This window comes from Pterocles gutturalis, unplaced genomic scaffold, assembly GCF_000699245.1.
Source record: "Pterocles gutturalis isolate BGI_N339 unplaced genomic scaffold, ASM69924v1 scaffold17997, whole genome shotgun sequence".
NCBI lineage: Eukaryota > Metazoa > Chordata > Aves > Pterocliformes > Pteroclidae > Pterocles > Pterocles gutturalis.
Window position 1 is genome coordinate 10,918 of NW_010115766.1, and position 15,130 is coordinate 26,047.

At 54.6% G+C, this 15,130-nt stretch overlaps 1 protein-coding gene across 1 annotated transcript in view; it reads left to right on the forward strand.

The window, feature by feature from the left end:
* Nucleotides 1-742: 742 nt before the first annotated feature.
* Nucleotides 743-15,130, forward strand: part of POR (P450 (cytochrome) oxidoreductase) — a 14,953-nt gene continuing 565 nt past the window's right edge. The window contains exons 1-13 of the mRNA XM_010075307.1: nt 743-921; nt 7,111-7,159; nt 7,972-8,100; nt 8,414-8,563; nt 9,405-9,529; nt 9,719-9,808; nt 10,283-10,381; nt 11,027-11,143; nt 11,999-12,117; nt 12,835-13,007; nt 13,363-13,512; nt 14,086-14,353; nt 14,774-14,904. Of these exons, the coding sequence (XP_010073609.1) occupies nt 743-921; nt 7,111-7,159; nt 7,972-8,100; nt 8,414-8,563; nt 9,405-9,529; nt 9,719-9,808; nt 10,283-10,381; nt 11,027-11,143; nt 11,999-12,117; nt 12,835-13,007; nt 13,363-13,512; nt 14,086-14,353; nt 14,774-14,904 (1,779 nt within the window). The remainder of the gene's footprint in view (nt 922-7,110; nt 7,160-7,971; nt 8,101-8,413; nt 8,564-9,404; nt 9,530-9,718; nt 9,809-10,282; nt 10,382-11,026; nt 11,144-11,998; nt 12,118-12,834; nt 13,008-13,362; nt 13,513-14,085; nt 14,354-14,773; nt 14,905-15,130) is intronic.

Here is a 15,130-nt window from a genome sequence, read left to right on the forward strand (position 1 = left end):
GCAAGTCACAAGTCACTTAACTCTGCCTTGGCAAGCCAAAAGGAGTAATTCAACGAGATGGAAGTTAAACTGGGGAAGATAGTGGAGGGACTAGGAAGCCAGAGGCCCAAAAAGAGGTGGATAGTAAATCCAGTCTGCACGTGGAGGTGGATAGTAAATCAGAAGTATTCATTATTTGTGTTGCAACAACCTGATGTGGGGATGCTCGCACCCCAGTGCCGCTCTGCGGTTTGTAAGCGCAGCAGTAGGTCCAGGACAGCGTATCACCTCGTGGAAAGGAGGGAGGAAGGCTCAGATCTGTGGGGTGACTGGAGGAGGGGGGTCTTCTGCCCCCTAATGCCCCATGGGCTCCGTGGTGAGTAAGGGCGTTAGTAAAGGCTGGCTGCGAGTCCCTGGTGAGTTTTGCTGGGTGTTAGGAGTCAGGCTGGGTTCCCTGACTGCAATATGGGGCTGCTCCGATGGTGCTGGCAGAGCGAGAGCAGAAATCACTTCTGATGGATCGGCATGGATGCAACGGGAAGGGAAAAGCTTGGTGGGACAGTGAGATACCATGGGACGCAAAAGGATCTCGTGGTACTGTGGTGCAAAGCCTCTCTCCAAAGCTGCTGTTGAGCTGCCTTGTGTTCTTAGGACTAAATGTATAATGAAAAAGCATACTCTGAACAGCCCTTAATGCTCTTCTAGTCTTATGTGACTGCTGATGTTCATTTGTTTTTCCGTGGTTACAGTGCCTGTGACCATCATGGGGGATGCTGGCATGGAACCGAACATCTCCCCTCCCGACAACGCTGTGCAGCAAGACTCACTCTACAGCATGGTGGACGTGTTTATCTTCTCGCTTGTGACTGGGCTTTTTACCTACTGGTGGTTCTTCTACAAGAAGAAGGAGGAAGTCCCTGACCTCCCCAAAATGACAATAGTGTAAGTAGCAACTCTCAAGCAGCACGGGGTGAGTGTAGCTTTCTGTCTTGCTTATGGTGGGTCCTTGGAGGCTGTGCAGGAGGCTCGGGTGGATTACAGGAGGTCCTCAGGTGAAGAGCCTTGGTCTCAGTGCATTTCTCTCCCCTCATGTTTCTTCTGCGCTGTGTGTTCCCCTCGCAGTACAGAAATCCCCGTGGAAGAGCCAGGCTGCAGTTGTGCCTTACCCCACCGTGTGGCTCAAATCAGGAATTTGCCTTTTCCAGGCAAGGCAAGAGAAGGAAAGGCAGGAAAGCCTCTGGCTGTACTTCAAAGCTCTTAAGGATTGCTTTGGCTGTTCTCTGTGTTTTCTGATAAAAGTCATATTTAGATAAATCTGGAGAAAGGTGGACTTTCTCTTAAGCAGGTTTCCTATCGGAAATCTTATCTCCCCTTAGCTGTGAAGAGAAGATAGAGTCTTTGGGAGCTGGGAGATTCTTGCTGGGCATGAGCTGCTTGGCCGCTCTTTTGGAACTTGCTTGGCTTTGATGGTAGGTTATCGCAGCAGCGTGAGACGGGATTTGGAGAGGGAGAGGTCAGCAAGTGGCTGTGGGTCTGTTATCCCAGACCTGTGTGTCTACCTTAGTGGGTTATTCCACTTTGTTTCCAGGGCTCATTGTTTGTGTTGTAATTCAGATCATAACTGCAAAGGGCCAGGTTTGGTCTCATTGCTGCGGCTTTGGTCAGATCACGTCCCCCTCCTCTGGAGGCAGAGCCCTCTGCTTGGAGGCAAGCCGGGGATGCCAGCTCTGTTGGGAGGTCCCCGGGTAACAGGAGGAGTAGCTCACAGCTCAGAGCAAACTCTCAGGCAGGCTGCACGCACTCGTGTTGCATGAGGATGGAAAGTACATTTTTGGGGTTGGGAGGGTTTTAAAAGGAAGAAATGTCCCTGGCTGCGGTACCTTGTGCAGAGCAGCGCTCGTGAGGCTGGCAGCAGCTTGGCTGGCTGTGCCTCCTTGGCATTACCTTGGGAGTTGGTTTTTTTGGATGGGTTGGACACCTTCCCTCTCGTGCCTGCGGGAGAGGGCTCTGTGTGTGTGTCAGTGCGTGCGGTTGCCTCTGGAGATTGTAACGAGAATGGCTGCGCTGCGATGAGAGCTCAGCTGGCTGGAGAAATGGCACTGTCAGTGTGAAACTAGATCCTGACGTGGCACACATCGACTTGGAGAGCTCCCGTGCTCACCGTCCTTGTGACCGTTTCCACCCATCACGTGCAGCTCGTCTGGAGGCTGTCGTGACCTTGGAGAGAAGTCACACTGCGGAGAAGCTTTCTGACGCCCTGGGTGCTGTCACCACCTTGTCCTGCTGCAGGACCTCGGCACATGGCCTTCTATCTCGGACTGACTGGGGGTTTGGGCTTTGAGCTGACTCACAGACATTTTGCCTGCATTTCCCCCGTGGGCTCCATCCTGCCTTCTCTGTCTGCGTGGGAGATGGCTGGTGGGGAGCACTGTGCCACCGCTCCTTGCAAGAGCTCTGGAAGAGCAGCACCTTCTGTCACTGATAACCTGGGGGGAGAGGTGAGGTTGCTCTGGACCTTGTCTGCCACAATTGCATTTTGGAAAAGTGTCAGCCAGGCAGGTGAAGAGCGAGAGGAGGCTTTGAAGTAGTTTTTCCCTGGACGTTAAGCCTGCCCCTGCCTGCTGCAGCCCAGCTGTGGTCGTTGTACCAGGCTGGTCTGAGGGCTGTGGGGATGGTGGCACATCCATCCTCCGGGACAGAGAGCGTGACTTCCTGCAGCTTTTGCAGTGTGATGATTTCATGGGATGCTTGGAACGAGGAGGGAAATGAGTGGGGAAAACAAGCTTGTTCAGCCTCAAGTTTCCTTCCCTTCTGTCATCCTCGAGTCTGGGCTGGAGTTTCCTTTCTGATGAGCAAGCAAATGGACAAGATACAGGATCACCCTGTCAGCCGCTGCCTGGGGCTGGCTGGATATAGCGAGCTGGCCTGTGGGCAAGCAGAGGCAGGCCCATCTGCCGGCGGGGAAGCTGTCCCAGACCCGTGAAAGCAGAGAGCTCTCAGCGGGGCTGTCTCCAGCTGCAGTGGAGAGCCTTGACCTTAAGAAGGGTTGCTTTTCTTCAGAATGTTCTCTGCAGCTCTGCCTTGACTTGCCAGACTGTCCTGAACTGCTTTATCGGATGGCATCGGGTGATGGTTTCTGTTGTGTCACTTTGTCCCCCAACTTCAGCCTCGGAAGATGGGAGGACAGAAGTGCTGAACAGCAATTCATATGCGTCACAATGGTTGCTGCTTTGGTGGGTTTGCTTGCAATGTGTGAGAGCACAAGAAGAGCCTACAACCTGATCACAGCGTCCAGCACCTTGGTACCCTCCTGGGGTTTTTGGGAGCTCCTGCTGAGCAGCACGCCTTGACCAAGCCACACCAGCTCAGCAGGGTCTGCAAAGGCAATGCCAGGGCTGTTCTTGATTGTGAAGAACAGATGCATGGTCAAAACACCCTGTTCCGGATGGCCCCTGGGCTGGGTTCACTCTGCGTGGCTCTGCCAGCCTGTGTGGCCCGCGAATGGTTGTGATTTTGCCGCGGTGATGCATCTCTGGGTTCAGCCACAGCTCAGGCGCTTGCTGATCCCTCACTCTTGCAGCCAAGTGGAGTTTTTTTCCTGCCTGAAGCCCCCAGAGAAGGGGCAGGGTCCGGCATATGCTGAAGTTTCCCACGTACAAGCTGTCCTGTACCTGTGTTGTGTAACACACACATGCACGGGGCAGGCCAGGAGACCACTGTCTGAGGATTTTGTGCATTTTGACCATTTTCAGACTTAATTGAAACCACCGGAGCAGCCGTCCCCGCAGCCTGCTCTGCAGATGTCATTAGGGAGAACGGCTCTTGATCGCCACGCAGCCGTGGCCACCGTGCTTCCTCGCAGAGGCATCACTGGGGAATGCACCGATTTATTTTTATTCTTCAGTTGCACCTCCTCTGCGTGTTTCTCAATAGCAGATTTCGTTCTCACGTGCCCACTCTGGAGTTGTGCAGATTGTCGCCCTGGGGAGAGACAGGCAAGACAGCGATTGGTGTGCTGGGTGCCACCCTTCCCTTCTCCCCCTTCTTTAACATTGTTTGGGGCAGAAACGGGCTTATCTCTATTCTGCAGCTATAGGGAAATCCATTCCCTGGTGCTTGTAGGGCTTCCTGTGGCAGGAATTGCTCCGGCTCCTTAGCCTGATTAGCTCTCTTTGCTGCCTGCGTGTGTTAGAGAGAGAGACCATCTCTAATTTAATTTAATAGGATCCTGAAGAGAGCAGACTCCTTTGAGCTGCCTCCGTAATGGCACTGCCATAGTTACCCGTAGCGTTGCTCACGCAGTGTCTGGAATAATTTCATTCAGCTACAGCGTCAACTTCTTTTTTTCTTTTTTTTTTTTCTTTTTTTTTTTTTTTTTTGTTAAAAAGAATATGTATAAAAGCAGCTGTGATATAAACAGTTTCCAAGGTAACAGGGCTGGGAGGGGGTTTTGTGTCCCGTCCCCCTGCTCCGTGCGGATGGGAGAGGGACGTGCGCTGCGGAGGATCCTGGGAGGTTTCATTCTCCACTCCTAATTCCTTTCTGCCACTGCTGCCAGATGTTGCAGTTTCTCAGGACTGTGCGGATCCACTCGGTAACTTCCAAAGCTGTGCCACGAGGATCTGAGCACACAGGACTGCTCCTGCTATGACCCTTGCTGGGACCTTTTGTGCCGACTCTCTTCTCCTTAACAAAAGGCTGAGGCTTGGCTTTAACACCCAAGAGGAGCAGAATGGAAAGGCCTGTGTGCACGTTGCTCCAGAGCTGAGTTAGATCCGTCCCCCCACACCTCCCCTTGCAGACGGACACGGCTGGCCCGCGGCTGTTTGTCTGCCTCCTCCCTGCCCCGACATGGGCTGCGTGTCCTCGGCCCCACGAGAGGAGCCGGCCGTGGCGAGGTGAGTCGGTCTGTCCCCTGGGCAGGCGGGATCGCTCGGACTCGGAGGGTTGCTCCAGCCACCCCAAGCTGGGTGGAGTGGGGTGCCTGTCCCTGCCCGGGCAGGAGGAGGAAGGGGAGAGGCTCTGCTCGGAGGCAGACTGCTCTGGAGGAGACCCTGCTGTCGGTGCTCAGTTTCTCTGCAACTGCGTTCTGACTTCTGGATGTACGTGTGTTTTTGGGAGGAGAGACATGGGTATGAGAGCTTTCTGAAGGAGGAATGTTCAGCTAGACAGAGACTGTGATATTGTTGCTGAGCTGTTGGGAACTTCCCCCCCCCCCTTTATTTCTCCTGGAATCAAAGTGACAGTGTGTCCTGGGAGTTGCTTGCACTGTGGGCTCTTGCCAAGAGTGGGCAATTTGTACAAGCTAAAAACTCACTCCAACAATGGAGTTAATCCCCTTTCCTTCACCCGTCACTTCTTCTCTTAGTCGCTACCCTGAGCTATCTAAGCTGCAAGAGCAATCGTTGCTGAAAACGTGCTTTCTCATCTAAATTTTCCTGGCTGAGCGGTGAAAATGAGTGTCATTTCTGTCCTCGGCGTCTGTGTGTTCTTACAGCTCAGATTTTCAAGCCACCCTGACAAAGGAACTTCAGGGAGTTGTGTAGCCTTTTTTCAGAAGCCAGACTCATTATTTCTTCTGTGTCTGAGCCACAGACTGTTTTCCACCACGACACTTCAGTGCAGGGTTGCCTCCTTTGAAAACGGATGAGCTCCATGTGCTGCACCCTTTTCTCTTCCAAAGGGAGCTTACTGAAGGGATCTAAAACATTTTTTTTTTTCCTCCTTTAAAAGCATTTTGTTTAGCAGTTGACCCAACAGCTGTTTTAATTGGATCTCTTTTGCAGAGGGCAGTAAACCAAAGAGGTTCACCACGGAGCCAAAAGCTGAGAGATCCGAGTCTTGAGCAGGTTGGGGGGCAACGCTCCTGAGCCCCTGTCCCAGCGGTAGCACAGGCAGGGTTTTGGGGCCGCTCCTTGATCCCTTTGGGTAGAAGGGGGTGCTTGAAGGTATGCTTTGCTGAGTGTCCCCCACCCTGCTGCTCCGTGTGTGTGCACACTCTGCAAATTTCTCGGCACATCTGCAGAGATCCCTTCTTCTGGGCTGCAGAGTTTCGGAAACTGTTAGTGAGGTCTGTGCATTCTCACATGGGCTGGAGCCAAAACCATTGGTTTTTTCCCTGGAGGCTTCTCTCTTCCCACAGGAGACCCAGCCTTGCTTTCTTCCATTGTGAAGGAGAAATGGGAACGGGTCCCACGTTCCTCCTCCCTGCTACCAAAGCTCCAGTGGGGACGATAGCAAGTGAGCTCCTGGCACTTGTCCTCCTGCCTTGAAAAGACCCCAGCACCTAATCTGACTGTAGCTAGAGCCCCCTCTGCTTGTGGGGCTCCCGGGGTCCCCCAGCCTGGGTTGCTTTCACCCTGTGACACTGAAAGCCCATGGGTGTGCTTAGGATAGCAAAGCTATTCTGGCTCCCTCCCCAGTAGGGCAGCCGTAGCGGTGTGAACCTCTGCCTCCGCGTTCCCGATGCCGCTGTGGTTTGTCCCTCTGCCGAGCCGGAGGAAGCTGCCTCCATGCAATAATGCAAATGTGCCAGAGATCTGCGCTGGGGATGGACATCCCAACGTGGGAACGAGCCCTGAGGGACCTCGGCAGGCAGCGGTCGCCTTGCTGGAGGGTCTGTGGGTCTGGTCAGCGTCTGTCCCCTCTGTGGGGCTCGTGTCTGGCATGCTGGTTTGAGGTTGGAACAGCTGGTTTTTAGCCCTGTCTGACTTCCAGCTTGGGGAATCTGCTCTGCAGGGCATGGCTCAGGACCGATCCCCTCTGCTGTGCTGGGGGAAGCAGGGAGCTCTCCGTTCCCTTCTCTCCCACCGTGGCATCTAAGTTTTATCTGGAGACTTACTCTTGCGTCGTAACTCTGAGATCCTTACAACCTGCTCAACTGTGAAACATCTATTCCCCTGTGCCCTGAGTCCCTGGTCCATGGCTGTGTTCAGCGGAGAAGCCCTGCAGCTTAAGCAATGGGCATCCCTGGCAGAGGGTAAATACGAGTGGCTGACGGGGGCTGTCATCTCTTTGGGCAGCCTTCCTGAGATCTGGGAGGGTTTGAGGGCTGCTTTTTCCCCACGTGCATATTCCTGACCTTAAAGAATGAGTGTGCCCATCTGAAAGGAGGTTCTTCGTGTCTTTCAGACAAGCTTCGGCGAGAGATAGCAGCTTCATTGAGAAGATGAAGAAGACGGTAAGCTTCTTGCTCTGGATACATGGGGTGCCGGGAAGGTGAGGGAGCTCATGTCCTTCCCAGTTTCTTCTGGAGACTGTCTGGTTGTCAGCAGCAGGGACTGGTTTGGATACAGACGCGTGTCTGCTGCAAAGAGCATCCAGAGGAAGGCTGTGTGGCATGCAGGAGTAGCTCTCCCAGCCTGTGCCTGAGAGTTTTTCTTAGAGAAAAGATTGAAGTGAAAATTTGGTGCAAAAAAAGTGTAAAACAAGATCAAAGTCAGGAGGGGAATGGCAGAGATTTTAAAGTCACTGCCTGGCAGTTGTTTACTAGCTGACTCTGGAATAGGAATTATACACAGAACTGGCAGCTTTTGACCCTGTGCTGGACTGGACGCAAGAGGAAGCAGAGGAAGAAGCAAGAGCTGGATGTATTTTCTGTTTTACTTCTAAGTTCTGGCAGAGCAGGAGGTCTGATGCTTAAGCACTTTCCCAAAGCTTAGGCAAGTCTGCTTTCTCGTCCAGGGAGTTTCCCTGCTTCCAGGAGTTACGCTGCAGCCTGGAGGCTGAGAATAAATCTTTGCTTTGGGTTTTAGTCTGACTTGAGTCACCGCTCTGAGCTTGACGAGAGTCACGTTCTTATTAACAGCTTAGGCTTGAGTTTTCTGCCGCAAATCCGCTGTCGAGTCCCATACAGGTGCAGGCTCCTGGTTGCCTTTAGGCTGTGGTCCAGGGCTCTTGATCCCAGACGTTTCCTTTGTCTCTAACAAGATTCCTCCGTGTGTTTGCCAAATGAGTAATCACCATTTGACAGGGATTTCTTTTTCTCTCCAGGGGCGAAACATAGTGGTTTTCTACGGTTCCCAGACGGGCACAGCAGAGGAGTTTGCCAATCGCCTTTCCAAAGACGCTCATCGCTATGGCCTCCGGGGCATGGCAGCAGATCCGGAGGAGTATGACTTGGTAATTTAGCCATGAACAGCCCCAGGATAACTAACATCCTTTGGGTCTCCCCTAAAAAAACCCCTCGTATGGAAGACCCCATCGTTTTTCTGGTGGGGTAGCAGTATTGGCTCGCAGCCCAGTGAGGGTGGTTAGCTTTATTTCCCCTGCCATTTTGGATGGGTTTGGCCTTTCCCGACCCCTTTTGTAATCAGCTGTTTGACTTTATGTGGTGCTGTTCTGCACACCAGAGGTAGCTGCACTGTAGGAATAGGTTTGCTCAATAACCATGTTGTGGGATCCTTGAGGGTTTATTCTTTCCTTTTGGTTGTAGTCGGACCTGAGCCGCCTCTCTGAGATCGACAAGTCCTTAGCTGTGTTCTGCATGGCCACCTACGGTGAGGGTGATCCCACGGACAACGCCCAAGACTTCTACGACTGGCTGCAGGAGGCTGATGCTGACTTGTCGGGTCTCCGATTTGCAGTAAGTGGCTCATTTCCAGTTTCTGCTGTATTTGAGCAGGAAAGTCAACAGCCCTCCACTGTGCCCACACGTGACATGATGTCTATGCCTTGTACGCCTGCGTTGGGTGCTTTCTATTGTCTTTCTCTCCAGGCTTTGTGGACCCTTGCAGACATGTATCTGGGGGTTTAAATGCAGATGTCAGAGTACTTTCTCCACTCTCTAAATCACAAGGGTTTGCTGGTAATGTCTTGCTGCAGACAGCCCAGCAGGCGTTGAGTACAAGGTCTGTAAATGAGTTACAGGCAGCTGCTGCCGCTCAGAAGCTAATTGAGCGGCCCTGGGCCAGATCTTCTCCCACAAATTAAATCACTTGGAGGAATGTGCAGCTCTTTTCCTGTGCTGAGCTGGAGAATTGGCTGAGATACAGCCACCTCACCTAAACCCCAGCCAAATTCCTTACGCAGCAAAATCATTGCAAATGAGGAGAAAATCCAGTGCTGGAGATGTTGAGCTGCTCTGTATAAAGCAGTGAACAAACATTTGCTGAGAGGTTTGTGGGAGGCAAGGGACAGCAACTGGTCTCCAAGTAGTCCAGGCTCTTACTGGTCCCTTGAGGAGGTGGCGCAGGCAGCTCTTGTACGTGCGTCCTCTTGACGTGCCCAATGTCGGGCTCGAGGGAGGTGCCTACTGACCAGATGCTCTCTGGTGGTAGATTCTTACTCAAGGTCCACAAATAGCTGATGGGGAGCTGTGAGAGGTCTTGCTGTCTTTCTTCAGCATCCTTTGCTGGGTGAGGATGCCAACTGGATGGGAAAAGTCCAGCCCCTGCTTCTCCATGCTCATCAGTGTTCCCTTCCAGGTCTTTGGGCTGGGGAACAAGACTTACGAGCACTTCAACGCCATGGGAAAGTATGTGGACAAGAGGCTGGAGGAGCTTGGAGCCCAACGCATCTTTGAACTTGGGCTAGGAGATGATGATGGCAAGTGAGTAACTTGGCTTCAAGTGCTGGTCAGAGCTGGCTAAAGCATCGTGGAAGGGACCTTTGCAGGGAGTTGGCTCGACTACTGAGAGCCTCTTCCCATGGTGAAGGGAGGAAGTCCGTAGGGATCTCAGATTGTTCCTTTGCTCCCAGCTGGGGCTGGGTTATTGACTCTGTCTTTTGCCTTGGCTAGCCTGGAAGAAGACTTCATCACCTGGAGAGAGCAGTTCTGGCCAGCAGTGTGCGAGCACTTCGGGGTGGAGGCTACAGGAGAAGAGTCCAGGTGGGTATGGGAGCAGGTTCTTTCAGGTGCTAGAGAGATTGGCCACCTCTGACTGGTGGCTGTGCCATCAGCCCTGAGCCACTGTCCCGTTGTCTGTGCACTGCCTCCCCTTCCAGACTTGAGAGGGTGTGTGTGAAGTAGAGCAGTGAGCGGGGCTGTTTGGGCTGAGCCTGTCCTGGTGCGAGTTTGAACCCACCTCTGGATTTCTGTTCAGAATGGGGATGTGATGGGTTTGTTTCCTTTGTGGATGGCTTTGCTGGGCTGTGATGCTCTCAGTGAAGCTGATGTTTCCTCTTGGTTTGGGCTTTCTGCATGGTCTGCCTGATCCCTCATGTCTTGAGAGGGGGCAGAGGTGTGGAAGTTCCATTTGTTTTTGAACTCCAGCAAATCCAGCAAAGCAGATGACGGTTCCAACTGTACCTTGTGATTTCCAGTTTGACTTTTTTCTCTTTTCTCTCCCCCTTCCTCCTCCAGCATCCGCCAGTATGAGCTGGTGGTGCACACAGATGTGAACATGAACAAAGTCTACACCGGTGAGATGGGCCGTCTCAAGAGCTACGAGAACCAGAAGCCGTAAGTGCCAGACCACCCTGGGCAAGGCTGTCCATGGACCAGGCTGCAGCTGATGGATCCTTGATGTGTGGGCAGTGTCACTCTGCAGTGCAGCCATGTGACAGGTCTCTGCCCAAGAGAACTGGGCTCAGATCTCCACTGGGACTCCTGGAGATTCCCCAGTTAATGAATGATGAGTGGCGAGAAGATGGCTATGCTCACATGTGCTCTTTGGCTGGGACATTGGCAGCATCTGTCTTGAGGTCACTCAGAGCCTTTCCTTGCCCAGGGTAGCTAGCAAGTGATGGTTGCTTGCAGTATTATTGTGGGGAGATTAGCTGTATGAATCAATTCCAACCTGAAATATCTCTTTGAGGTGGGACACTCCCTCCAATCTACTCTTACATCACTTCTTCTTAATGGGACAGAAGCTGTTGGCTGCTGGGCTGTGCTTAGAAGGCAAATGCTATGTTTTCTGTGCCAGCGTGGGTAGCAGCAGGATCATAATTTGTTTTGTGCTGTGGTGTGCTTTAAAGCGTGCACCAGGATGTCTCTGTGCTCAGATTGTGGGAGGCTGCTCTGGAGCCAGAGGGAATGTGCCTGGATACAAGCAGCACTGTTAGCCTGCAGGAGAGTAACCCAGAGGGTCCTTGTCTTTCCTTCCAGACCGTTTGACGCCAAGAACCCCTTCCTGGCCCAGGTTACGGAGAACCGCAAGCTGAACGAGGGTGGAGAGCGACACCTTATGCACCTGGAGCTGGATATCTCCAATTCCAAAATCAGGTAGTTTCCCATGGGAGACTGGTCCTCTACTTTGGCAGGAGCAGTTCTGCATCAAGAGCAAAGAGCATGTGGCACTAGCCTCATCCAGCCCTTCAGAAGGGGACCTTGTTCTCATCATCACTTGGCACTGCCTCTCTAGGATTCTGTGCTGTGTATGAGGTACCCCATGGCAGGACCTGCTCCCAGCTCTTGCGCTGTGTCTGGCCACGCCAGGGAGCTGCTCTGGGTCCCTCCAGAGCTGGCTGCACGTACCAGTCCTACCTGAGCAGTCCCAGCTGCAAGGATTCTCTAGGGGTCATTCAAAAAATGAGGGGCCAGGGGAGCTATGGGAGAGGGGAGAGCTAGGGATGGCTTGTGCCTGGCTTAGCAGAGGGGGGAATAAAGCCCTGTTCTTAAAAGCCCTCTTTGTGGCTTAAATTCCTGTGTGTGCTTGTGAGAAAGCCACAAATCCAGGTGGGTTAACATAACAAAATACTGCAGAGGTTTTGAGCAGCTTTGTTCCTTGCCTGTCGGGGAGCTGGACTGTCCTTGCCAGAAGTCTGGCCTCATCGAAGTCCCTGGAAAAACTCCTGTTATCTTGGAGGTCCCTTGTAAAAGACCTTAAACCATGGTTTAAGAACCATTATTTAAAACCATGGTTCTTAAAACCATGATTGCACAACGGTCCTTTCTGCTCTGACTGCCGGCGTTCCATGGTCCTGGGTCGTGCAGGCACTGCGTAGCAGCTCTGGTCTCAGTGTTGTCCTCCTGCGCCTTGCACCAGCTTGCTTGTCTTCTGGCTGAGCAGCCCGGGCTTGGGGTGGCCGGGAAGCCAGTGCTGGTGTCTCATCTGTTCTCCTCCTGCTCTTGTGCCAGGTACGAGTCTGGGGATCACGTGGCGGTGTACCCAGCCAACGACTCCTCTCTGGTGAATCAGATCGGTGAGATCCTGGGCACAGATCTGGACACCATCATGTCCCTGAACAATTTGGATGGTGAGTATGGATCACCCCTGAGGACCAGCAGCTCTTCAGCTATAGCCTCTGTCCTTCCCACCAGAGCAGGAGCCAGATCACCTTCAGGTCGCATGGGGCACCTCCAGGCAAACAGAGATGTCCTGTGGCGGCTCTGAATGCCATGCCGTTTTAGCAGCAGTGGCACAGAGCCTGCTTGCTGAGAGCCTGCAGAAGTGGGTCAGTTGTGAAATGTACTTGGTGTGCCCACTTAACGCCAAATTATGTAACAGCACGCTCCTAATTACAGAGCATCAGCCCGACAGAGCATCCCTCTGCCGCAGCAGCCCCAGAGCTTGACAGGGGCCGTCGTGTCTGCGATGCTGTTATTCAGTCCTCGGAGGAGGCGCGGGCTTGGGGACTGAACTGCCAGGAGGGAGCACTTGTGCTGATACAAAGAGCTGTTCTTGGGCAGCGTTCCCAGCAGAGCTGGCCTCTGGCAGGAGGGAGCCGGCAACGGCTGCCCATCTTGCTCATGAAGCAGCGCAGCCTCACCCGAGGCATTGGAGGTGCTGGCCCAGAAGCCCCAGAGCTGGCTCCTGGTTTCCAGAGAGCAAGTGGCCTTAATGCCCTGCTGGAGCCTGCAGCCTCCTGTGCGGTGTTGCGGGCTGGCTGGCCTCACGCATATAGGTGCTGGCACAAAATCCCTAACCTAACAGCATGCGGTTGGTGATTTTTAATTTTTTTTCTCTCCTTCAGAGGAATCCAATAAGAAGCATCCCTTCCCCTGCCCCACGTCCTACCGGACAGCCCTGACGTACTACCTGGACATCACTAACCCGCCCCGCACCAATGTCCTCTACGAGCTGGCCCAGTACGCCACGGACGCCGGCGAGCAGGAGCGCCTCCGCAAAATGGCGGGCAAGGGGCGAGCGGTGGCCTTCCCAGCAGAGCTGCCGGGCTGAACTGGGTGTCAGGGGATCCCCAGAAGGGATCCGGGACTGTTGGGCATCGCGTGCGGAGAGCTGAGGGAGCGTTTGCCAGCCGTGTAGGGCAGTAGTCACACGTGTGCCCTCCTTGCCTGCAGGCTCTCTACCTCAGCTGGGTGGTCGAGGCCCGGAGGAACATCCTGGCCATCCTGCAGGACATGCCTTCGCCGGGCTGAACTGGGTGTCAGGGGATCCCCAGAAGGGATCCGGGACTGTTGGGCATCGCGTGCGGAGAGCTGAGGGAGCGTTTGCCAGCCGTGTAGGGCAGTAGTCACACGTGTGCCCTCCTTGCCTGCAGGCTCTCTACCTCAGCTGGGTGGTCGAGGCCCGGAGGAACATCCTGGCCATCCTGCAGGACATGCCTTCGCTGCGTCCCCCCATCGACCACCTGTGCGAGCTCCTGCCCCGCCTGCAGGCCCGCTACTACTCCATCGCCTCCTCCTCCAAGGTGAGCCCTGCTTCCAGCTGGGACTGGGGCCGCCCAGGGACCGCTGCAGCCCCCCAGTGCCACGGTCCTGGGGCACTTCCCCCCCGCGGACATGTGGAACTTGCCCTGGTGACGCTTTCTGTGAGGGGGACAGCGTTAGTTATCTCTCTGTGCGTGAGAAGAGGGGTTATCCCAACTTCCACGGGGTCTGCAGAGGGTCCCACGCTGCAGCCAGCTGCACCCTGATACCACTTCCCATCCTGCAGCCCTGCTCCCCTTTCCCACAGACCTTGCTTTCAGGGCTTGGGAGCAAGGTGACATTTTAGGGGTTGGTCAAAATTCACTCTTTACTTTGTGCCTGAAGCCCTGAGGTTGTTGGCAATGCCGAGGGCAGCTCAGTGGTTCTGAGATGAGTCAGGTGCAAGACCGAATCCCCATGTGGGGCATGCTGGGAAGTTTGATCTGCCAGGGAAGGAATAGCTGTGCCAAACTTAACATTAGGTTAAACTTCTCCTCATCCCTGAGCACAAAGGATGGAGCTGTGGGATTGCTGGAGCTCCCTCTCTGCCCGGCGCTGACATCCCTTCCCGGCAGGTTCACCCCAACGCCATCCACATCTGTGCCGTGACGGTGGAGTACGAGACCAAGACGGGACGCGTCAACAAAGGGGTGGCCACCAACTGGCTCAAGAACAAGGTGCCCAACGAGAACGGGACCAACTCCCTGGTGCCCATGTATGTCAGGAAGTCGCAGTTCCGCCTGCCCTTCAAACCCAGCACGCCCGTCATCATGATCGGCCCGGGAACTGGCATAGCCCCCTTCGTGGGCTTCATCCAGGAGCGCGCCTGGCTGAAGCAGCAAGGTGAGCGCCCAGAACCTCCCCTGGGGCCGGGAGCTCCTGCAGGACGGAGCTCTGCGAGGCCAGCTGGTGCCTCCACGGTGCAGCTTGTGCTGCTCGCATCACTGAAGGGTCTAGCAAAAAGCAGGGGTGGTGGAGCAGGGTGAGCAGCAGCTAAGAGGGTGCTTTGTCCTCCTCTTGGCCACAGGGGATGTTTGGGGACAGATACACCTGAGCCTGTTCTCTGACCTCTGCCGCCGTGTCTTCAAATACCCACAGTCAGGTCACTTGGGCTCATTTCTAGAGCATGTGGGTGCTTCTGGGAACCAGTCTCAAGCTTCCCTTACAATGGAAGCAGTGACACGTTGGTGGGACAAGGGGAGGTGGGAGGGCAGGGTTGGGGGCTGCGGGGTGCCCGCTGACGGGTGCTGCGTGACTCTGCAGGCAAAGAGGTGGGCGAGACGGTGCTTTACTACGGCTGCCGCCCCCTGTACCGCGAGGAGCTGGCCCGCTTCCACCAGGAGGGAGTCCTCACCCAGCTCAACGTTGCCTTCTCCAGGGACCAGGCTGAGAAGGTACTGCTCGAGTCCCCCAGCTCACGCTGCCCACCCTCGCTCCCAGCCACGGCAGCCGGGGAAGAAAAGGTGCCGAGGGCTGGAAACTCCCATCGTGGAGCCTCGCTGCCAGGGAAGTCCCATGGCAGTCAGGAGCCCCCAGCACCTCTGCTGTCTCGTGCAGCCATGAGCAGGGGCTTGGCTTTCCCTCCCTCGCCGTGGCCTTTGCTGGGGGGCCCTGCCCCCC